The sequence below is a fragment of the Adiantum capillus-veneris genome, chromosome 19, assembly GCF_014529385.1.
Source record: "Adiantum capillus-veneris isolate H3 chromosome 19, ASM1452938v2, whole genome shotgun sequence".
In the NCBI taxonomy this organism is placed as follows: domain Eukaryota; kingdom Viridiplantae; phylum Streptophyta; class Polypodiopsida; order Polypodiales; family Pteridaceae; genus Adiantum; species Adiantum capillus-veneris.
In genome coordinates this window covers 107,833,760-107,858,427 of record NC_140949.1, presented here as the reverse complement: position 1 = coordinate 107,858,427, position 24,668 = coordinate 107,833,760, and the positions used below count along the sequence as shown (strand labels likewise).

The following is a 24,668-nucleotide window of genomic DNA, read 5'->3' as shown; positions in this document are numbered from 1 at the left end:
TGTCTAAACTCTCATAAAGTCCCAATGTGTCACAATGTATATAAAACACGCAAAAAAATTGGATGATAAGAGTGTCAAATGCATTTTTATTGGTTATAGTGCTAAAATCAAAGGTTAAAGGTTATCATCTGCATCTTGGTTTCACGGGATTTTGTATTTGTGGAAGATTTTGTTGAGTCATTGCTATCATGTACTAGAGATAGTAATGTAAGATCACAGGACATTTATGACACTTTGTTGCCTCTTTTAGGTGGTGGAAGTTCAAATGTAAATTCCAATGAGGAAAATGTACAACCTATGGGGGTTTCTAAAAATGTTACAGATGAGCCTCTTACTGACCATGCAGACGTACATGATGTACTTGATGAGGAAAGGGATGAGAATGAGCAAGCTAGATGTATGCCAAAATGGTTGGCGCATACTTTGTGTGACAATAAATTGGATGCACCCTTGTCTAGTCGTACTTGTTCAGGTTCTTGCCATGCATCTTATGCATTAGATTGTTATGCTTTGCTGTGTCTAGCTTATGTGATGTTGAGGAACCTTTTTCTTTTGATGAAGCACAAAATTGAGAAAATTGGATGGCTGCCATGCAATTTGAATATGATGTAATTATAGAAAATGACACATGAACTTTATGTTCTTTGCCTCCTAGCAAAAAGGCCATTGGTACAAAGTGGGTTTACAAGTTGAAATGCAAGCCAGATGGTGAGATCGATCGCTATAAGGCTTGACTTGTTGCAAAGGTTTATGCTATACAAAAAGACATAGATTATGAAGATACTTTTTCTCCCACTTATCGTATGACTACTGTGCGTTTTCTTTGTGCATTGTCATCTCATTTTGGTTGAGATGTACATCAGTCAAACATTGTTATTGCTTTCTTCAATGGCGACATATTTGAGGAAGTTTTTGTAACGTAGCCTCACGGTTTTGTCACTAAAGGGCAAGAAGATAAAGTGTGCAAATATAAGAAACCTTTTTATGGGTTGAATCAATCTCCTCATTTTTGGTATGATTGAGAAGGCTGACACTCATTTGGTCAAACAGGGCTTTTGTAACAATCCAACAGAAAGCACATTGTATGTAAAGCGTGAGGGTGATATACTTCTCATTGTCGTTCTCTATGTGGGTGATTTGCTGATCATTGGACCAAATGAGAGACATGTTGTTGAATGTAAGACTGATTTGAATGCTACTTTCAAGATGAAATATCTGGGGCTATTGCATTATTACTTGGGCATACAGTTTAAGTAGTGTGATGGTGGTATTGCCTTGTGTCAGACAAATTACATAGAGACATTGCTATGTAAGTTTGGACTTGAGGATTGCAAACCTATCTCCCATTAAATAGGCTTAATATTGAGTCTTCATGATGTTGGTGATCTTGCCAATGTCACTCTTTACCAAATTGATGTTGGCTGCCTTACTTATTTATGCAACACGTGGCCGGATACAGTCTCACAAGTCAACAAATTCATGCATAGCCCAGGGTCTAAGCATTGGCAGGCTGTCAGAACGATTTTTTGCTACTTAACTTGGCACTTTACATCTTGTCTTGTTTTATCCCAAGGGGGATCATTGCCGCTAGACTTACATGCTTTTTTGGACTCAGGTTGGGCTGGTTATTTTGACACACGAGTGTCCACAAGTGTTTTTTGTTTCATGCTTGGCAGTTCATGTATATCATGGTCGAGCAAGAAGCAACCTTTTGTGGCCACTTCCAATTGTGAGGCTGAGTACAAGACAATCTTCACAGCTACGGTTGAGTGTGTATGGCTCAGACGCCTTATGGCTGATTTGGATGTTGGACATGACACTGCCAACTTCATCTACTCTAATAGTCAGAGCGCATTGGTAGCTGCAAGGAACCTAGTTTTTCATGCTCACACAAAGCACATTGAGGTGCATTACCACTATGTCAGGGAGAGGCTCTCAGCAAGAGAGATCAGCTTGGCTTCTATGTCAACATAGGACAACCTTGCAGATCTTTTCACAAAGACATTGTCTTGTGAGAAGTTTGAAGCTTTCTGCAAAGCTTTGGGCTTACTCGCCTTTGTGTATTGATCATGTCCTTAGGGCATGGCACTTCCTTATACTCTAGGGGCCAACTCTCATTCCCAGGGGGATTTTTTACCATATACATGTGATAGTGATGTGTGCGAACACACACATTTAGGACCCCAGAGGCATTTTTCCCTCACTAGAAGGGTTTTTCCCCCGTGCATTGCATATACGCCCATCACTTTAGGGCTATCTCATGTTTCCATTGCACACTAAGTAATACACTCTTTGTTGTATGCCTTGAGCTTCCTTTGTCTTCTTCAAGATGTGTGTGTTTACTTGCAACCCTAATTCCAAACACAAGTAATTGGTCTCTTGGTTCTTTGAACACTTATTCTTACTTCCAATCATGATTTTTTGTGAGGAGTTCTCTTGGTTTTTTTGAACCTTCGTTCTTACTTCCAAGAGAACAAGAGTAGCACAACAAACAAACCTCTTGGTTGTTATGAGATGATACTCTACCTCCAAGTAGGCTCTATTTGTAGTTAGAGCATACAATAGGGCTTGCTTAGTTGTTTTCAAGAAAATGCTCTTACCCCTAAGTGAGCATAGATAGTATCTTACTTAGAATTTACTAATTGTGTTTGAGCCAATGGCTCTTACCTCTCAGAGAAGAGATCAGGATGAAAATCTCAACTGTGTCTCCATATTCTCAAAAAGAGCTTGCCAAAATAGGTATATAAGCTCTAGGCTAGGGGTGGTATAGAAGCTAGGGATCATAGAGCACTTTTGTAGGTTAAGGGGAGTGAGTGAAAGGAGTGAGTGAACATGCAAGGTTGGTGGCCAAGTTATGACAAAGCCGTAGGCACTATGCGTGTGAGTGAAGGAAACAGACTACATGTGGTGTTCTTTTCAAAAATTAGAAAGAAGAATTAATAAAGGCTTGACAAGCTGCAGGAAAAAGTGGGCACGCAAATGAGTGCTGGTAGCTTACAGTAGAAAAACAAGAGGAGGATGCTTGCTCATGCCATCAAGATTAAGTCGTAACCCTTTCATTTTTCCATAGCTGTGATAATCAGCAATGGTTATAGTATCAAACCATTTATCTCCTAAGATTAATCTAGAATAACCCTAAGTTTTCTTCTTCCCTTGGATACTATAAGATTTTTCTCTCTCTCCCGTAGCCTTAAGCCATATCTCTTCTTGTCCTCGCAAGGCTCGCACTTTTCTCAGGTCTTCAGAGCATGAAAAGTAAGAGAGGATCAAGAGGGCATAAGGAAGGCCAAGAGGTTAAGCATCAGGAGATTCAAAGAAGATAGAATGAGTAAAACTATGCACAAAGGCCAGCTTCAGGAGTGCTAGCAATGCCATTGACGGACCAACTGGCCACCACTACCCCTAATATGATTTTCTTATCCGAATATATATATAATGAAATTGATTTGGATTTGGACTTGAATTTGGACTTGCTATATGATAATTGGTTCTTTGTCGGGTGAACACTCTATAATCATTTTGAGCATTTAAGAAATCTATAAATAAATGCGTACAAAAGGAAAGTCTCACTCTTCCGCAAGGGGAGATTGCACTAAGTGTCTGAGTCCTTCTTCTCAACGATTTTCAAAAATCATTTTTCTTATGGAATCACCCCAGATTCATATCATTGTGCATGCAATCATGAGGTAGACTACAAATATATTTCTCTCTCTCTCTCTCTCTCTCTCTCTCTCTCTCTCTCTCTCTCTCTCTCTCTCTCTCTCTCTCTCTCTCTCTCTCTCTCTCTCTCTCTCTCTCTCTCTCTCTCTCTCTCTCTCTCTCTCTCTCTCATGCGGCTAGCCACGTCTGTGAACATGTGGAGATCCATGTGCGGTGAGAGTATTTATGCAAAGAGTTTGTGGCTGTGAGTTTTTTTTGAAGAGAGTTCATGCACAAATTGTTAGTGTGTTGCAATGCACATTTGCAGTTGTGTTGTAGTGCTACCAAGAGAACTCATACAAAGATTGCTAGTCTGAAGCTATTTGGAGAGAGTGGAGACAATTTTTGAGGAAGGGAAGAGCCTGTGCCAATCATATGGGTGCTAGCACCGTCTTGAGGGCAGGCGGGCTTACACGAGAAGAACTGTAGGGTAAGGTTGCTAGTTAGAGAGTTGTTATTGGCAACACAGTGACACGGGAGAGTTAGGTGAGGTGAAGGACATACAAGGAAGGGGCGGGAGGGGTCAAGCGAGGGTAAGGGCCGTGTGCATGGGAGCTTGCTGTTGCAAGAGATGTTGTGTGAAGGTAAGGGTGCATGCAATGGAGTTGGCTACTACGAGAGTCTTTTCAAATGTATGGTTTGCCTATCATAACAAGATAAGCTAGATGGTGGGTTGGCTAATAAGAATTGTTGGAGGGTGCAAATTGACTGAGGTTGTGCATGTTCAAATCTTTCATTCCCTTTTCAAGGGTGAGGGATATGAGTTCCAAGGTTGGATTCAAAGGAATCTCTTGAATGAAATAATAAAATAAAGCGGAGCCAGTAGGAAGTACCAGTAGATGGGCCTACTTCATTTTTAAACCCAAAAAGTGAGAATATAGAGAGACTCTCTCTCTCTCTCTCTCTCTCTCTCTCTCTCTCTCTCTCTCTCTCTCTCTCTCTCTCTCTCTCTCACACACACACACACACACACACACACACACACACATCTGACCATTGCTAAATATAAATAAAATAATTTTCTTCTATTACACCCCCCCCCCCCCCCCCCCCCCCCCCTCTTTTCCTTTCCCCCACTCAGAATCTACACCATAATAAGGACTTTTGGGTGAGTACTTGGTACTACCCGCCAAATTGCTTGGTAACATGTGAAACATCTCTTAAATGTTATTCACTAATTACAAAATGGCAACTTACCCTATCACCCTATTAAAAAATGGGTGGGCTTTGTACCTTAAAGGGTACATAGATTTTAATACTCTCCCTCCCCCTGAACTGGCATGATAATTATCTGTTTGAGGTAATAAACCTTAAAACTCTACTCTCTTCCCTCCAGCTTGTACCTGGGCAGGTTGCATACTACAGGCCGTTGGCAGCTCTCTGAGGTATCGCGTCACATCATTGTTTCTACTCTATTTACCCCTACTAAACCTACTCTACTTAGCGGGTGGTCTTGGGCTCTGATCTGATTGTGGAGGCTTGGCTAGTGGGATTCTCTCCTCTCAGGATTAATGGAATCTCATCCCTCAAACACTATAAATGAAGGTGAGGGATGATTTCCCTCTCACTTAGCCTTGGCATATTTGTGTGTGTTTTGGAAAGAGAGTTGAGTGTGGGTGAATGCTTGCTACTGCACCTGGTGCTATCGCTTGATTGCTTAATCATAAACACTATGGAGCTGGTTGATCAAAACCCTCCATCACAGGTTGGTGCCGCACTTACTTTGAAAGAATAATTGTTGTGTTCTGTTAACTTAAAAAAATGCAATATACTGTCATCTGGTATGAGATCTGTCGTTCACAAATGTATAAAATTTTTTGGGGCATCGATTGAGCATATGTGGCTCCAACCCCCTGATTTGGTGGCAAGTTGGTGGTTTATTTGGTCTCATAGCAGTATAATGATGCTTGATTTGGTGGCGAGCTGGTGGTTTATTTGCTCTCATAGCAGTATAATGATGTCTGATTTGGTGGCCAATTGGTTTTTTATATACTCTTATAAAAATATAATGATGCTTGTGATCTGCTGGTGTGTTGAAACTTCCATGTTGGGTGTTTTAGACCTTGACAATACTAGTGGCTTTGAAGTTTTGATATTTGGTTTTTCCCAAAAATGGGTCACCTAGCTATTGGGGATTTTGTCAGATGCAATGTTTAGTACATAAAATACTTGGGCCTAGCATTTTTTGTTTTAAGACTCTCATGGGATCATTAAGGGTAATCAAGTCTATTTCTACCACTTCTCGTTACATATGATTATTACTATTAAGCAATCAAACTTTACACAATTTTTTTGGGGGCTTGACCATTATAGTAAAAGTTACCCATCGTGGTTGATCATAAAATTGTTCTACCACTTCCATGCACTCATAAAAGGCTTGGTTTCCTTGCACTTGTAGGGTACTTACCTAATAAAAACATAGAGCACTTATCTATCTTGATCTTATATCGATACTTGCCTAACTACATCTATTCCAAAAATTATCCTACTTAGGATAGATTAGTATTTACTTCTACCATGCTATTAACTACCTACCCGAGTGCTGTCTTGAACTAGTTCAACTTTGAGTAGTTATTTTCACACCACAAGATTCTCTGTTGTAAAGAAAAGCATTGCAAAATTTGAGCATTTAGCACTCATTTATTAAAAGATCTTGAAAATGGAAAAAGATCTCTTACCTTGATAGTAACTTTTGGTTAAGCATGTGGATCAAAAGGGGTAGTGTCCTTGTTATCAGAATTTGTCCTATTTAAATAAATATAAATTTGTTTTAAAAAATAGGGATATTGTAGTAGGCTCTAAGGATGTCTTTAATTACTTGATAAAGTCTGTCAGTTTGGCCATCAGTTTGAGGATGATAAGCAGTACTAAAACATAACCGAGTTTCAATAGTTTGAAACAATGATACCCAAAACTTTGAAGTTAACTTGGCATTACGATTGTTGACAATCCTCTTGGGTAGACCATGGATCCTAAAAATCTCCTTCACAAAGAGACAAGAAATATTTAAAGTTGTAACAGTTGTCTTGACTGGGATTAAGTGATCCATCTTAGTAGTCAAGTAAACTATGCCTATGATTGAATCATAGCCTTACTTATTGAGTAAGGACTGCTCCTAATGCAAGGTTACTGGCATCTGTGACCACTTCAAATTCTTGGGTGAAGTCTGGAAGTTTTAGAAGAGGTTTTGAATCAAGATACTCCTTAAGTTGTTTGAAGCAAGCTTCATGTTGTTCTTGCCAAATTATCGTAGCTCCTTTCTTTAGCAAGTCGGTTAGTGATGTAGTTTTAAGAGCATAATCCTTTATAACGATCATGTACCACCCTGTGATACCTAAGAACCCTCTAGCTTTGGTTTTGGAAGTCATTCTCCCACTTTCCACACTGCACTCACCCATATTTTGTTACCTAATTACTACCACATAGTTTAAACATACACCTTTACCTTATTTATGTTACTCATTCATTAAAATAGCCTTTCAAAAATTATTACGAACAGTAGCCAAACAAGAAGTAGTCCATTTTAAACCAACAACTTTTGAATTAGGTTCACTTAAGAGTCTCTACTTGCATAGTCCAATCTGCATATATATTATTCATAAAAACCCTTGTCATCCATAGCGTCCTATACCACTTGAAAAGTACTTGCAGTGCCAACATGAGCATAGTTCCACCACAGCAACAACGGTACCAACCTGGGCGTCATCCTCACGCCATGGCAAAATATAACTATAGCATCCAACTGGGCCATCCTGGGTGGACTCTCACCACAGCATAATTAGTTGTGCCACTTGCCTTGATAATTAGCACCTAATGTCAGCGCTAATCTTGAGGGAAACCATACCAAGAAGTATTGAACATATATTCTTTTCTATGACAAACAGCTTAACTAGACATTCTTTCCTACTTGTCTTATATATGCCGAGTTTCTTGGGGTTAAGCCCCTTGGTTTTGGTCCGTGTTTTCTTTTCCTAAGCTAATTAATATATCTCTAAGGTCTCACATATGCAATGAATGCATAACTTGAAAATACAGTACTAACATGTACCATAGCTCCCATTGGCTTGATTTGTGAGACATAGCATGTTCTGTAGGAGTCCCCATGTTATTTGTACCAGCTTCATGATCATTGACGCCTTGGGTTTGAGCACACTTTGAAGCCATGTTTTTTGTACTACACTTAGACTATACAATTAGAACTTTAAATTGATCAATTTCTATAGTCATTTCCTTGAGAACTAAAGTCATTTTTACATTATTTCTATTCTCATATGCAATGTTACTTTTATTTTTTTATTATATATTTCTTATTTATTGCTTTTAAATCTAAATAAGAGTATTTTCTCCCATGATAACCATCAAGTAAATTAATCTAAGGCTAAATTTTTTTATCCTAGGCCTATTTTACATATAAGTAACCTTGTACTTTTCTTGAATATTTTTAAATTAATCTAACTAAACTTTTTCTCACTTTCAATGTTAAAATAAGCCTACTTTAGTCAAAATATCTATTAGAACAAATTATTATAATTTTTTCTAATTACCTTAAGTTATTTTATAGAGAATTATATTTTGTAATTTTCTCCTAAATCTTCCTATTTACTTTAGATCTGAATTTTACTCTATAATATTTTTTAAAAAAATTGGAGTCAATTTTATCATAATATTAATAAAAATGCTTCAATTTATAATTTAATTTAAAAGCTATAATTATTTAGTTAACTTCAAAAATTATAAATTTTTTTTATAGTTTTTAAAGATTGTTAGAGACTTGGGATAATTAGAATAAGTTTTAATAAGATTAGATAATTAATTAATAATTTAAATTTTAAATTTATTAGAAATTAAACATAAAAGATATAATTTTATAAAATTAATTACAAATACTCAGTCCACAACTATATTAGTATGAGATTGATCTTAAAAAATTATGAGTTAAACTTAATTTCTATAGATTAGAAAAAATTATATTAATTAATAAAAATTAAGTGTGAAAATTACAAAATTAATAATTTAGAGATGCATTACTCTTATACATGGCATTTTTAATACAACTCTAATATCAATTTTCATTAATCTATACTTCAATTATATCAAATTTTTAGTATTATTCAAAATACTTATTAATCTAATTAATAATAAAATTGATGAATAAAAATCTCACTTATAATTAGAGTTTGATGAAGACTCTTATGCATTCAATTCCAATTAACTATTCATAAGTTAATAGTTAGGCTACTTCTAATAATTTTGATAATTAGAAAATAATTAGAGAGAGTAGGTACAATTAGAGATATTAGAATAAGAGAGAATACACATGCATCTTTTATAATGCAAATTAAATATTTAGTTAACAGTTACCTTACTAATCCAATCAAGCTTTTGCACTCTTAGTGGCTTGTGAAAGCCTTCTCTCTAAGAGAAGTTGTAGCAATTTGTTAGCATTATAGAAGCAATCTATATATCCAAAGTGTGAGTATGGCTGATTTATTTATAGTTAAAAATAGTGTTCAACTCGTTATCAATTTATTTTTTAATAATTTTTATTGTAAAAAATTACCATTAAAACTCATAGCCGCCTTTATGGTCTTCTTGTGGTACCCATCAGCTTGACTAATTTGTCTCATCATAAACAGATAAGGCCACATAGTCCCCCCTCATTAAGATTAGTCAAGACAAGCTCTCCTTTCCATGTGCCTGCATGTCCCACTTTGTCCCCTCCTATATGACTCCAGGTGATTCCAGGTCCCTCCACGTGCCACCCATGTGTACCTTTTGATTTTTTTCTTATTTTATTTATTTTTAATGATAATTACTTTACATACTTAAGTTAAACTTTATAGTCTTTAAATAACTTTACAATAATAAAAAAATCTACAATCAGAAAATAAATCTTGCAACAAGTTAGTAAGTGTTTTGTATAGCTAAGCATGTCAAAATTTTGTATCGTAAATTTTAAATTCTAAGTTTTCTGAGCCTACGGTTCATAATTTGAACTTTAATATCTTAAATAATGAGCAATGGTTGAAAGATTCAAATGCGTAATAGTACTTATGTGAAATTTGAAAGTAGAGACCTTCCAATCTTCCCAACTTAGAATTTGAGATGCCTCATCTCAAGAACAGTGAAGGGTAATCCTTGAGAAGGGTTGTGTCATCTTCCTAAGTAGCATCTTCTATAGGGAAATCCTTCCATAAGATAATATGTTCTCTGATAGATCTATTTCTAAGCTTTCTTTCTTGAGTTTCTAGGATAATATCAGGTTGAAGCTGTAGAAATCTTGAATAGGTAAAATGATCTCTTCATCATCAAAGACATGATTAGAGTTATGTACATAAGGTTTTAATAGACTTACATGAAATACATCATGCACTTCGAGATGGGAAGGAAGTTTTAGTTTATAAACTTGATCACTTACAACCTTGATTATTTTGTAAGGTCTACAATATCATAGCTAATCTTCTTATACTTTCTGAGGGACAGATTGCTCTTTTTGGTCTTTACCCGTAATAAAAATTTGCCACCTTCCTTGAAAATCCGATCCAATCTCTTCAAGTTTGTGTACTTCTTTTGTCATTCTTGAGCCGCTTCAATATCCCTTTGAATAGCTTTGGCTTGAGCTTCCATTTCTTCAAGCATGTTCTTTGAGGTTTCTACCCTTATAATGGGGTCAAAAAAGCTAAGAGGTGATAAACATTCTTGATCGTAAAGAGAATTAAAAGGTGTCTTTCCAATACTTCTGTGAGTGGAGGAATTGTATACATACTCTACTGAGGTAATTAATATATATCTAAGGTCTCGCATATGCAATGAATGTAGAACTTGAAATTACAGTACTAAATTGTACCATAGTTCCGATTGGCTCAATTGGTAGAGACATAACATGTTTCGCATCTGTAAGACCATCACAAAGCAGGTGAATAACCATACAAGTAATTGGGATAAGCATCTTATGGCCGCTCGTTGGGCCTACTGCACGACATTCCAAACATCACTAGGTTTCACCCCTTTCCATCCGGTATATGGAAAAGAGGCCATTCTACCCATTGAGGTACATCTCTCTCTCTCTCTCTCTCTCTCTCTCTCTCTCTCTCTCTCTCTCCCCCCCCACACACACACACTCAACCTTAGCTCTCTCTCTATCTCTCGCACTCTCTCTCTCTCTCTCTCTCTCTCTCTCTCTCTCTCTCTCTCTCTCTTTCCATACACACACACACACTCACTCACAAGCACATACATGTACATACACATATATACACTATATGTACCAACAACGTGCACACACAACACGCACAAAAGCAGGAAAAGCAACAAAAGCGGACGTTGACGCATCAACAAAAGACACCAAAATCATGTGACGGCGACAACAGCTCAAAGAAAGACGCCGAAGGCATGCCCCTGCCGACACCAAAATTGATGATCGTGCTACACCGATGCACCAATAAAGCCTGCAATTTGCTAGCATCTCATCCACGACACACTTCTTCAGTAAACATCCGTAGGGTAATCCATTTTCCGTTTTTCCAAGCCAAACTTTGTAAAAAACCTTTTGTATATTCCACCTCTCTCTAGGTGATGGTCACAAAGGCCCACCTAGGAGAACATCATTTTCTTATTTCTCCCAAAACAAAGCACCAATCAACCCCGGGCTTCCTTCTTTGTCTCTCTAGCTTAGGGCCCTAAACCTAATCAATTTATGCTAAATTAATGCGGCTTGCACCTATAAAAGAGCACTAAAAGGTCACTGTCGGGGGGCAGCACTTGAAAGAGAAGCCATGCATACACACTGACTCCAAGGTTCACTACACACAGGAGTAGGATCTCCGTACATATGAAATTTCCCTAGAGAATTCACGATAGGTTCTCTCTCTCTCTCTCTCTCTCTCTCTCTCTCTCTCTCTCTCTCTCTCTCTCTCTCTCTCTCTCTCTCTCTCTCTCTCTCTCCGTGGTCTCCATCTCCTCAAAACAAAGGGTTTAGTAAATACCACCTTGAATCAAGTTTTCCCTCACATCGCGAGGGGTTTTCATCATCTACGTCTACGTCTCTCTCTCTCTCTCTCTCTCTCTCTCTCTCTCTCTCTCTCTCTCTCTCTCTCTCTCTCTCTCTCTCTCTCTCTCTCTCTCTCTCTCTCTCTGCGGTGTGTTGTGTTAGTGTTATTTGAATCGCTGTTGTCCGCGTTATCCTAATCACTCAAAGCTAGGTTGTGCCCCTTGTTCACTCCTTGTGACGAGTTCTGCGTGCAGCGTCCTGGCGTAGAGGCCACTGGGGTACGCTTGCGCTTGCGCTTGCGCTTGTCAATAGAAAAAAAATTCTACAATCGGTAAATAAATCTTGCAACAAGTTAATTAATGATTTGTATCGCTAAATATGTCAGAATTTTGTACCATAATTTTTTTATTCTAGGTTTTCTCAGTCTTAAGGTTCATAATTTGAACTTGAATATCTTAAATAATGAGCGATGGTTGAAAAATTCAAATGCATCCTAGTACTTGTATGAAATTTGGAAGTAAAGACCTTATTATTATACATGCATATAAATGGAGAAAGCCCTCTAGCCACCTAAGAAAGGATAGATGATGACATGGTCCAATAGCAAGAGGATGCAGCCTCTCTAGCCAATGATTGTAAAGAACCAAGCCTACTTAAGAGGCTATTCTCTAATGAATCAGTTATACTTTTGAGTTCTATCATTTGTGTCTATACTCTACCCTAATGCTTTTGCAATTGGCATAGCCTAACCCTAATCTCCATCTCTCGAGCACTAACGCAAACACCATGGTAAATGTAAGGCTCTATCCTCCATAACCTAATGCTACACCATTTGTGATTAGTGAAAACGCTTCCCAATAGAAGTCATTGCTATGTACACTGAAACACACAACACATACAAAAAAACAAAAAAAAAATGGTATGCTAGATATAATGCTGCAAAAAAATAGGAAGTAATGTCTTCTCTTTCAACCTTGAACAAATAATAAAGAACAACATCTAACAGACATACTTACATGGAAAGATGTATATTATCAGAATAGATCTATCATTATTGACAATGAATCTAAATACAATAAGGAAGCAACACTATAAGATAGGTGTAAAAACAACTCATAAGTCACAAGATCAACCAGTTGAATGATACTTATCCTAAGAGAATTTTGTATAGCACACGACCTCATCAATTTAGAGACATATCATCAGTAGAATTCATTGCTATATGCACTAAAAGAAACAACACATGCAAAAAACCAAATAAAAAAATATGCAGTATACTAGATATAATGTTGCAAAACAAATAGGAAGCATCACCTTCCCTTTTTACCATGTAAAAATAATAAAGAACAACATCTTAAAAATGGACTTACATGGAAAGGTGTATATGACCAAAATAAATATATCGTTACTGACAATGAATCTAAATATAATAAGGAAGCAACACTACAAGACAATTGTAAAGACAACTCATAAGTCACAAGCTCAGCTAGCTAAACGATACTTATTATGAGAGAATTTTGCAATTTAATATGTAGCAATGTTTAATATTTGATGATATAATGCCAAAAAATGTATATTTCCCACATAAGCACTCCATATTTTCCTAGCTAGAGCTGTAAGAACAGGCAACACTTTCACCCTTCTATTAATCATCCAAGGATTGCTACATTTCTATAACCATTGATCACATTCCAACCCAACAACAATAAAAGATTTGCTAATGGCATACATAGGGAAAGTTTCTTTCAATAACGATGGAACCACTGTTCATTTAGGACTTCATTTGCCACTAACTACATCATCCAACACCTCACTCTCACTTGAGACGTTGATTGCACTATGCTTATTATACCAAGATCTCCAATTAGTCATCTTTCTTGAAGTAACTTTGATTGGAAGCAATATCTTCACTATGGTAGGCTCTCACACAATAAATAAGTTGGTGTGACCAACCATTTGGTGGTGTTGATATCATCCTATGTGGTAATGTTTGCTAATGTAGATTAGTACACGATTCTTGGATTTCCTAGAAAAAATCTCAATTGCTTGATGCTAATCTCACATCTTTCTAGCATGCTTGTAGAAAGTGTTATGAGTTAACAATCACTCTGAGGAAGAACAATAAAACATTTATCAACATACTCAATAGGATATGCATTTTAGAACACACTAGTGAAGGCATTTTATTTCTTAATACAAATTTGTGCGTTTAGTCCCCCATCCAGTCACACTATCCCACATTTACTATGCAAACAAAGATAACAATTTACACAATCAGCATGTCTTCAACACAACCATGGATAGATCAATATATATTGAAACACAAGACACAAGGACAAAAACTTGTAGCAAAAAAACCATACAAATACCAATAGATCCAAAGCTAACAGCAAGTCTTTAACAAAAGATTAATCTAAAGGTAGTATTGATTGTGGAAATTTGTGCATGCAACATTGACATTTTAGATAGCCTAGTCAATGACACTAATGGTATTTTCAAAGTATTGAGAAGTAGCCCCACAAAATGGACCATAGGAATTCCCTTTCAAGACACTAAAACAGGTCAAACAGTTAGGTATGAACATCACAACTCTATGATTCAAACAATGGGCCCCAATCCACAAAGTAGTCTGTGAATTTCAAATAGAAAAAAAACTCTTAAACAGTATTACTAGAACGCAATTTTCCATTTAGCTTGCAATTGATAGATATGAAAATTAACAACTCCAAAATTCATCAATACATTAGCAATGGGCACTAGTCCACAAAATATTCCCTGAATTTCAAATACGAAAGAACTTCCTGAACATTATTATTAGAACACAATTTACCATCTAGCTTGCAATTGCTAGAACAAATACTCTATGTGCAGGACTTGACTTACGTTGAAGACCTTGGTTTTTGAAACAAAAAAAAGTGAAACACATGGTTTTGTGTACACTAACCTTTCACACATGAGGGACCTTGATCATCTCTACCTCCTTAAAGAACTAACTTTGCCCATATTAAAGTAGACCAATCGGTTTTAGATGAGCTCCTCCACCTCAAACTGCAAGCAAATTTCTCGGGGCAGCCACTTTTTAAAATGTATATCATATCACTTGAGTTAATTGGAGAGGACTTTTAATGGTCGAGAATGTATATTTTAATGTATACATTAGAGGGAGGTGGATTTGTTTCTAAATAGTCCCACGTTCTAACTGAAATATGCATATCAAGGTATTATTGAACTATTGACAACCTCTTGAATGTACGTGATATAGAGAGATTTTGATGAGTGAATGCCCTTGCCTACAATCTCTCATGATGATCCAAGTGCTTACCCGTCTACCAAGCAACCTCCTTTGACATATATGTCCATAGCATGTTGCCAATGTAAAAAAAAACTCTCTTCAAAATCATGATATTTTGTTCTTGACCCATACTTATAGCCTCCATGCTTCCACAAGCTAGGCTGACACTTATGACGCAGGGTGAATTTGGTGCTACTCTTTGTAAAATATCAAAAACAAATATCCCTCTTAAATGACTTCAAGAAAAAAATTCTTTGAGCATACGAATGTAGGATTACCCAATTTTCAATCAAAAATTAATTCTCCCTTTTAAAGAACTCCAAAAAGAACACATTCTTTGAGGACATGAATGTAATAACAACCAATTTTAATGAAGTTTCAAAGGCAAATTTGGTTGGAAAATATTGGCTATACATAGCCTACAACTATTGCATTTTGAGAGATCTTGATTTTCATTGGCATTGTGTTGAAGAATGCCTTCAAGGCATCCTTGTTCCTTTCTTAGTTTGCTACTATGCAAAGACATTGAGGTTGTCATTGGTTGCTCTTGCTCCACCAATGCTACTTGTAATTGCAATTTTGTTTTCCTTGGAAGAGAAAGTAAGAGACTCGTAGCTCCTTCATAGTATTGGCATTATTACATCCATTTTCAACCAAGGAATAATGCTTCATGCACTTCCTCTAGAGCCATAACTTGAAGTACCACCATCTTGAATTCATTTTGGATGTAAATGGAAAGCAACCATAGTATTGGTCTCTTTTTGAAGCAAAGGCTTTCCAAGTATGTTCCAAACTTGGTTGGAGACATGTTGCACTTCACCTTGCAATCAATTAGAGCTAGGCATTGGACACTTGCTCCATTGGCACATATGAGCAAAATGGCAATCTTGGTAGGAGGTACCATGGTAATATTAGAGGTTGAGAGGCTCCTTTAACTTTATGATTTTCTACCAATGTAGATTGAATTTCTTGTGCATCATTACGATAGCAGTTGGGAATGCTGGTAATGGGTTTGAAAATGACCACTTTTAAGTTTCTGGTGCGTTATAGTACTTTAAGCTTGTTAAATACTGGTGAGATTCAACTCTAGCCAAAGCCATATGAAGCTCATTTTTTGTGTGAATTCTCTTTGACTCTTTTGGTAAAGAAGACATTACCATGGAGGGTGCAACAATGCTTAAACATGGGGTAGAATTGGATATAACCATCTTGTAAAGTGTGAGCTTTGTCCTAGTGTCCTAGAGTATCAGTCAATGAGAGGAAAAGTGGAATTATCTCACATGATGTGGTGCAAGGTTGTAGAGATACTTAAATCTCATTTCATGAATGAATAAACACAAGTCTATTTTGCATTACATCTCCCTTGTTTATGGTGAGCTTGTGATGGTGTAGCAAATACTCAAGATCGTGTTTATGAGTCCAAGTTAATTGATCTTGGAACACACACTCACTTGTGTGCACGATGTTTCTCTTTCATCCACCCTAGCTAGCACGATCCCATTCCCATCAAGTGGTATCAGAGCAGGGGTATTCTAGCTAGGCTCGTTATTATGCATTTGTGTGTTAGTATGATTAGAATTCCTTAATCATCATTAGCTAGATCCATTAGGTTTATTCTCCTATTGCATATCTCATGTCTAATTAGTAATACATTGGCTAGCATGAGCATGCTCTTGAGTTAAAGACTCTTGGGCCACTACTCACTGGCCAATTGGAAGCCTAATTAGCATCAAAGTTCATTAATTTTCCATCAGGAACTTGCATTTGCATTCAATAGCTACTCCTCACTTTAGAAAAATTGGCGTTTGCAATTGGTGTGTGTGCATAGACCATCTTAAGAGCTTTTTGTAGAACCCTAGATTATTAAAATCAGCGTGCATTGGCATGTTCAATTAGCTTGGCAACCCCATTGCTTAATTCCTCATTTTTGCAGACATGCGCAACTGAATAAGTTTTGTGAGTGTGTGTGAAAACTTAAGCATTTAATGCTAAGGGGCATTTTTTGGATTTTTTGAGGTTGCTTTACTTTTAAAAATCCACGTGGGAAGGATCACCACCCCCCTTCTCTAAAGTCAACTGTCTAGATCGGACGTCCGCCCACGTTGGACTTCAAGCATGTGGCGAGTTTCATTGCAAGGGACGGGCGGGTCCGACACCAACTGGCAGCTCTACTCACACTCCGTCCGACGGATATCTTTGCCTGCACATGTGCGACAGGCCGCAAACGGCATGACACCTCGTCCGATCACAGACTTTGAAAAGGTGCCAAACTATTTTCAATAGGCAAGTCAGGTCCGCCTCAGAGAGGCCCCCTTCTCATGGCCCAACTCGCCTCAAGAAGCCTCGAGCCTCCACCTTGGGGCTCCTTGTGCTCCAAATCACCCAACCTCCCGCCCGGCTTACAAGGCCCTCGTCCCATGGGTGTACAATTTACTCATCAGATGCATGGGAAGCACTAGAAACAAACCTTAGAGCTAGGAAAAAGAAAAGCAAAGTAAGCTTAAAGAAAGATCTATATAAATTTCAAATGGAAATAGCGAATATATTGCAAGATTTTTAATAGCCTCAAAAGCATGACCACACAACTAGCTTATGTAAACAATGCAGTTCTAGAGGAGGAAAAAATCGCGGTTCTTCTAGCAGCCTTACCACCTAGCTTTGACTAGATCATGACCATCATTGAGGAGAAGGATACAACACCAAATTTTCAAGATGTCATCAACTCTTTAATGTCCGAGCAGAACAAGAAAGGGAGGAATGCTTCTTTAGGGGAAAGAGCTTTTGCAGTTGGCTCTAGTAACAAAACGTGTTTCAAGTGTGGCAAAGAAGAGCATATAGCAAAGGACTGTCTAGCATCAAGGACTTGCAGCATTTGCGGGAAGAAGGGTCACCTTCCTTCCAAGTGTTTTAAAAGGGACAAAGGCAGCACCAACAAAAATCCAAGGCCCAAAGTGTATTTGGCAGAAGAAGACCAAGATGAAGATCAAGAAGAAGGCAACAATAGCCTTCTAGTCTACGACGACATTCTCTAATTCTTTTGTTTTGCCTTTCCCCTTCAGTTGTATTTGTTTGGAGATAGCTTGGACTAGTTTGGTCTCAGTTTTATACATTTGCTTGAGGGGAGGTGTTTGAGTATCTCTTGGATTAGAGATAGTTTGTCTCGTGGATTGGGGTTGGTCTCTAGGATTGGAGATGTTCTGTTTGCTCTTGGATTGGAGTGTGCCAGAGTTGTCAGTTTCTTCAGTTTCTTCCTAGTCCAGTCCTCAACAAGAAAAGTGTAAAGTGTGAGCTGTGTACTAGTGTCCTAGAGTATGAGTCAAGGAGAGGAAAGGTGGAATTATCCCACATGCTATGGTGCAAGGCTATAGATCTACTTAAAGCTCATTTCATGAATGAATAAACACAAGTGTATTTTGCATTACATCTCCCTTGTTTGTGGTGAGCTTGTGATGTCTTAGCAAATACTCAAGATCGTGTTTATGAGTCCAAGTTAATTGATCTTGGAACCTAATTTGATAGTGCAAAAATTTACAAAGATGAGCCTCTCGCTGACATAGTGTTAATGCACCTCAATGTGCTTTGTGCGAGCATGAAAAATTAGGTTCCTCGCAACTGGCAATGCGCTCTGACTGTCAATGTAGATGAAGTTGGCAGTGTCCTCTCCAACACCCAAATCAGCCATAAGGCGTCTAAGCCATACACACTCAATTGTATCTGTGAAGATTGTCTTGTACTCAGCGTCACAATTGGAAGTGGCCACAAAAGTTTGCTTGTTGCTCAACCATGATACACATGAACTACCAAACATGAAACAGAAACCACTTGTGGACACTCACTTGTCAAAACAACCAACCCAATTTGATTCCAAAAAAGCATGTAAGCCTGGCGGCAATGATCACCCCTTGGGATAAAACAAGCCAAGATGTAAAGTTCCACTCAAGTAGAGAAATATCCTCTTGACAACTTGCCAATGCTTAGACCCTGGGCTATGCATAAATTTGCTAACTTGTGAGACTCCAAAGTGAATATCAGCCCTTGTGTTGCATGCATAAATAAGGTAGAAAACAACAATTTGTAAAGAGTGACATTGGCAGGATCACCAACATCATGAAGACTCAACTTCAAACTTGTTTCCTTGGGAGTAGCAATAGGTTTACAGTCCTCAAGTCCAAACTTGCAAAGCAATGTCTCTATGTAACTTTTCTGACACAAGGCAACACCACCATCACACTGCTTAAACTGTATGCCCAAGTAATAATGCAACAACACCAAATATTTCATCTTGAAAGTAGCATTCAAATCAGCCTTAAATTCAGCAATATGTGCCTCATTGGTACTAGTGATCAGCAAATCATCCACATAAAGAACAAGAATGAGAAGTACATCGCCCTCATGCTTGACATACAATGTGCTTTCTGTTGGACTGTTACGAAAGCCTCGTTTAACGAAATGAGTGCTAGCTTTCTCATACCAAGCACAAGGAGATTGCTTCAACCCATACAAAGCCTTCTTACATCTGCACACTTTTTCCTCTTGTCCTTTCTTAACAAAACCACGAGGCTGCATTACATAGACTTCCTAAAAAATGTCACCATTCAAGAAAGCAGTAACAATATCGGATTGATGTACATCCCAACCAAAATGAGCTTCTAATGCACATAGAAAATGACAGTAGTCATATGACAAGTGGGAGCAAAAGTCTCTTCATAGTCTATGCCTTTTTGTTGTTCATAACCCTTTGCAACAAGTCGAGCCTTATAGCAATCAATCTCACCATCCAACTTGCATTTCAACTTGTAAACCCACTTCATACCAATGGCCTTTTTTCGAGGAGGCAAATCACATAAGTCTATGTGCCATTTCTATAAGTGCATCATATTTTAATTGCATGGCAGCCATCCAATTTTTTGAATTCTGTACTTCATCAAAAGACAGAGGTTCCTCAACATCATGTAAGTTAGACATAACCAAAGCATAACAATTTGATGCATAAGATGTCTAGCGAGAGCCTGCACAAGTACGACTAGACAAAGGTGCATCCAATTTACTGTCACGCAATGTATGCACAAGCCATTTTGGCATACCTCTAGCCTACTCATTTTCAGCCCTTTCCTCATCAAGTACATCATGTACATCTACATGATGTACATGAGTAATAGGCTAATATGTAACATCTACAACAGTAATAAGCTGATCTGTAACGTTTTCAGAAACCCCCATATGTTGTACATTTGCCTCATTGGAATTTACATTTGTACTTCCACCACTAAAAAGAGCCAACAAAGTGTCAGAAATTTCATGTGATCTTACATATTGTCGCTAGTACATGACAACAAGACACAGAAGCTTCCACAAACACAACATCCCGTGAAACCAGAATATGCTTTTTTGTGAGTGATACAACCTGTAACCTTTTCTTTTAGCACTATAACCAACAAAAATACATTTGATAACCTTATCATCCAATTTTATGCGTTGTATTTGTGGCACAAAGCATATGCCAAACAGCCAAGAACACACATGTGCTCAATAGAAGGTTTTCTATCATGTCATGCTTCATATGGAGTAACAGATTGCAAAGATTTTGTAGGACACCTGTTTAGTACATAAGTGGCACACATGATGGCCTCAAGCCAAAAAGAATGCCACAAAGCTTGACATTTGACCATACATCATACCATTTTTGTAAGTGACATGTTTTTCCTGTCAGCAACACCATTTTGCTAAGGCATATAAGGAACTGTACATTGGTGTTTTATCCCACGACTAGCCAAAAATTCATCAAATTCATGAGACATATACTCCCCCCCTCGATTGGAACAGAGGGTGCCCATAGTACATTTCGAGACATTTTTAGTCATAGCCAGAAATTGTTTGAAGCACATAAATACTTTGGACTTTTCTTTAAGCGGATACCCATGCATTCCTAGAGTAATCATCAACGAAAGTCACAAAGTAAAGGTAATTGCTCAAGGACGGAGTTTGCATGGGCCCACAAACATCACTATGCACAAGCTGCAACTTGCATGTGGCCCTAAAACTGAACCATCCTTTGGAAACTTAGAACGTTGCATCTTACCCAAAATACAGCCTTCACAAACGTGTTTGACAGGTGCTTCAAGAGGCAGCAAAGGAGAAACCATATTAGATTTTTGCAAACGCAACAACTTGAAAATTCAGATGATCAAAACGTCCATGCCAAAGTTTTGCATCTGAATAGCCTTTGAATCCACAACTGCATTTGCAAAATTCTACCCACACTTGTCATACAAAGTGAGCTTATACAGCCCACGTCATAAAATGCCAGATGCAACAATTTCATCACCGAAACTGAGATCATGCAGTGTACATCTGTCATCTACAAATTTTACTACAAGACCAAGTCTAGCAAGTGCAAATACAGAAAAAAGATTCTTCTTGATCCCAGGTACATAAAGTGCATCAACAAGTGGGAAAGAACTACAATTTGTAGTAGCAATCAAAAAAATCTTTCCAACTCCCAGAACCAGATAAGAGCATTGTTGGCAGAGGTGACTAAATTCCCATGAGGGATAGACTCAAGAGAAGTGAACAAATCACGATGTGAGGTAATGTGCTTTGTAGCATCACTGTCAAAATACCTCAAATATGAATCTGCAACAACTAACATGCATGCATCATGGACAACAGGATTATAGTTACACTCTGCACTAAAAGCGCATTCTGCAACAACATCAACATCACAATCTCCTTTCACAGAAGACTCAACTATAGTTGCATTCGTAGTGGAACCAGCCTCTTTGGCCTTCAACTTAGGATACTTCTTGATCAAGTGATCATTAGCTTTACAATAATGGCAACGCATCTTCTTTTTGCTCTTATCACCAAAATTTCCAGGTGAATTGCTGCCAGCAGAAGCATTAGGAACATGTGATTTTCCACACACAGAAGAACCATAAGAAGTAACTGCATGTTTGTTACCACCCTTTCTTTGAGCAGCAATAAAATCATGTTCAACTGCACGCTGTCTAGTCCTGTTTTTCCTGGAAAGTGACTCTTGCAACAGCAATGTGCACAATGCATCAAACTTGACTTCTTCATAATTTCCTTGGGTCATAAGCCTCCAAGTACTAGCAAAAGTCTGGTAAGAGTCTGGCAAGGCATCAAGAACAGTCTGCACAAGGGAACTGTCTGAAATGACTTCACCTGTATAAATTTGTTGCTCATTGATATCCTTGACACCAGCAAGGAAAGTGTTGATATCATCTTCCTCATGCATAATCTTTGACTCTAGCTCTTTATGCAGCAATGCAATTTTTGCCTCATTGCGGCTTGCATAAAGACGAGCCAAAATATCCCAAGCTTGCTTGGCAAATTTCATTGAATGAATGTGGGGGGTAATAATGCGCTTCATAGACAACACAATCAATGCAGGAGCATGCGCATACTTTACATTCCAATGAGCTTGTTTTGTCGTAGGCAAAACAACTCTAACAACAGCAATGCTTGCGGCAAGACCTGCAACATCCTCAACATCACCTACATCCTCAAAACCAGGACGTACATCAATGCGTTGCACAATATTCCATACGCCCTTTGACACAAGAACATGTTTTATCATGTAAGCCCACATAGGGTAATTGTCCCCATCCAATCTGTCCTCAGAAGCAAACATCTTGAACACATTTGTGTTGTTGTTAGCCATGGTAAATGTTGCACCTGATGTGAAAACTACGTGGAGAAACGAAGCAGGAACAACACGTGCTATATAGCACAAACCATAGAAGATTGTAAGGGACCTGTTATGCAATAAATGACACTACCAAAAATCCTGCACAAAATGACGAAATAGCCTGTGTTGTACTGCCTGTAGTGGAAACGAAGGCCAAAATGAGTCCGAATCAAAAATTTGAGCAGACTAAGCTCTAGGAGCTTATGCAAATTTTTTGTCAACCTGCGATCGCTTGCCGAAGCTCACACAAACCAGAGAAAGTGAGCAGACGCGTGCTAGAGCTGCTTGCGACTAAGCCCGGGAGGACGTGACATGCTCTGATACCAATTGTTAATATTAGGGTTGCAAGAAAACACACACAGCTTGGAGAAGACGAAGGAGGCTCAAGGCACACAACAGAGTGTGTATTACTTAGTGTGCAATAGAAAGATCGGTAGCCCTGGAATGAAGGACGTATATACAATGCACGGGGGGAAAAACCTCCTAGTAGGGGAAAAATGCCCCGACGGTCCTAAGTGTGTTCACACACATCATTACCACATGTATATGGTAACATAATCTAGCCAACACACGCTCACTAGAGTGCACGTTGTTTCACTTTCATCCACCCTAGCTAGCACGATCCCATTCCCATCACATCTTTGGGACACCTCTTGAGCTTTGTGAAGTTAGACTTTATCACTTTCATACTTGTGTAGTCTTAAACTCATCTCCACTACTTTCTTAAGGATTTCTGGACTTGTTTTCCCCAAGGGTGATTTATTTGGTGAAGATGTGCTTTGAGGCAGCTTTTCATTTTTCTTGGTACATGTGGATTCTTTGTATGGGAATATACTAGTGGCGTGTGGTGGGCTAGCTTCACTAAGTTCTTGGGATTGGGTCTTGAGGAGAGACGAGGGAGAGACCAAAGGATGCACCAACTAGATGTTTTTAAAAGTTTACCTAGCATTTGGTCAAAATCAACTTTGTGTTTAAACTATGTGTTCAAGAATCCTTGATCAGAAGGAGAGACGAGGCCATCAAGCTCCCAAAGATGAGAAAACATGCTACCTTCTATAATGTAAGACCCAATTCATCTTTCTGTTTAAACTATGTGTTCAAGAATCCTTGATCAAAAGGAGATACGAGGCCATCAAGCTCCCAAAGATGAGAAAACATGCTACCTTCTATAATGTAAGACCCAATAGAGAATGTTGTCTCCATCATACCTATACATTTGTGAGAAAGATTTTTTGAGCTAATGCTGGTTAAAAGGCTTTAGTTTTAGTTCACCAAGAAGAACCCACGTCTTGTAAGCCAAAAAATTGATTTAACCCCTTCATTTACTGAGGCTGAGCATATGCATTCGAGCCCATATGTGTCTTTTAGACTAATTAGCAACCTAGTTGGTAGGATTTAGATTTTATCTTGCTCCTCCATTAGTTTTAGTGTTGCTCACACTACTACTTGAGCCTTTGCTGGTAGTGGAGGTTAAAGCTCCATCTTTACTATCTTCAATTTTATGAGGTGTTCCTTGATGATCTTCTTGTTGATGGGTGGCTTGCATCACTTCAATAGTCTTTGATGGATCCAAGGTTCAATTTGTGGCTTCACAACTTTATTTCCCGTAATCTCTGAGGTACGCATGCTTTACTTACTACACATGAGGTAAGTTTAGAAGCTATATTCATACCATTTTGTACCACATTGAAGTTCTCTCTTGAGTTAGCTGCACATTTTAGCACATTAGTATTGGGCACATCTTCTTTTTTGGCCCACGTTATCTTGTCGTTTACCTCCTTTTGCTCCATGATGTGGGATTTGATAATATTGATTGTTTCTTGAGGTAGTATTTGCTTAGTTTTTGGTGGTTGAGGAGGTGACCAAAGAGGTAAGGACTTATAATTTTGACTATGGGAGTTGAGCTACATGTAAAAAGGAATTCATGGAGATAGCATACTAATAAAATGAGCCTTGTAGTATGTGTCTCTAGAGAA

General features: G+C 38.1%; 1 protein-coding gene across 1 annotated transcript in view; it reads right to left on the bottom strand.

Moving 5' to 3' along the window:
• Positions 1 to 3,659: 3,659 nt before the first annotated feature.
• Positions 3,660 to 24,668, bottom strand: part of LOC147434623 (uncharacterized) — a 42,295-nt gene continuing 21,286 nt past the window's right edge. The window contains exons 4-6 of the mRNA XM_086489655.1: positions 11,741 to 11,822; positions 10,755 to 10,798; positions 3,660 to 3,827 (exon numbers count right to left, since the gene is read on the bottom strand). Of these exons, the coding sequence (XP_086345781.1) occupies positions 3,660 to 3,827; positions 10,755 to 10,798; positions 11,741 to 11,822 (294 nt within the window). The remainder of the gene's footprint in view (positions 3,828 to 10,754; positions 10,799 to 11,740; positions 11,823 to 24,668) is intronic.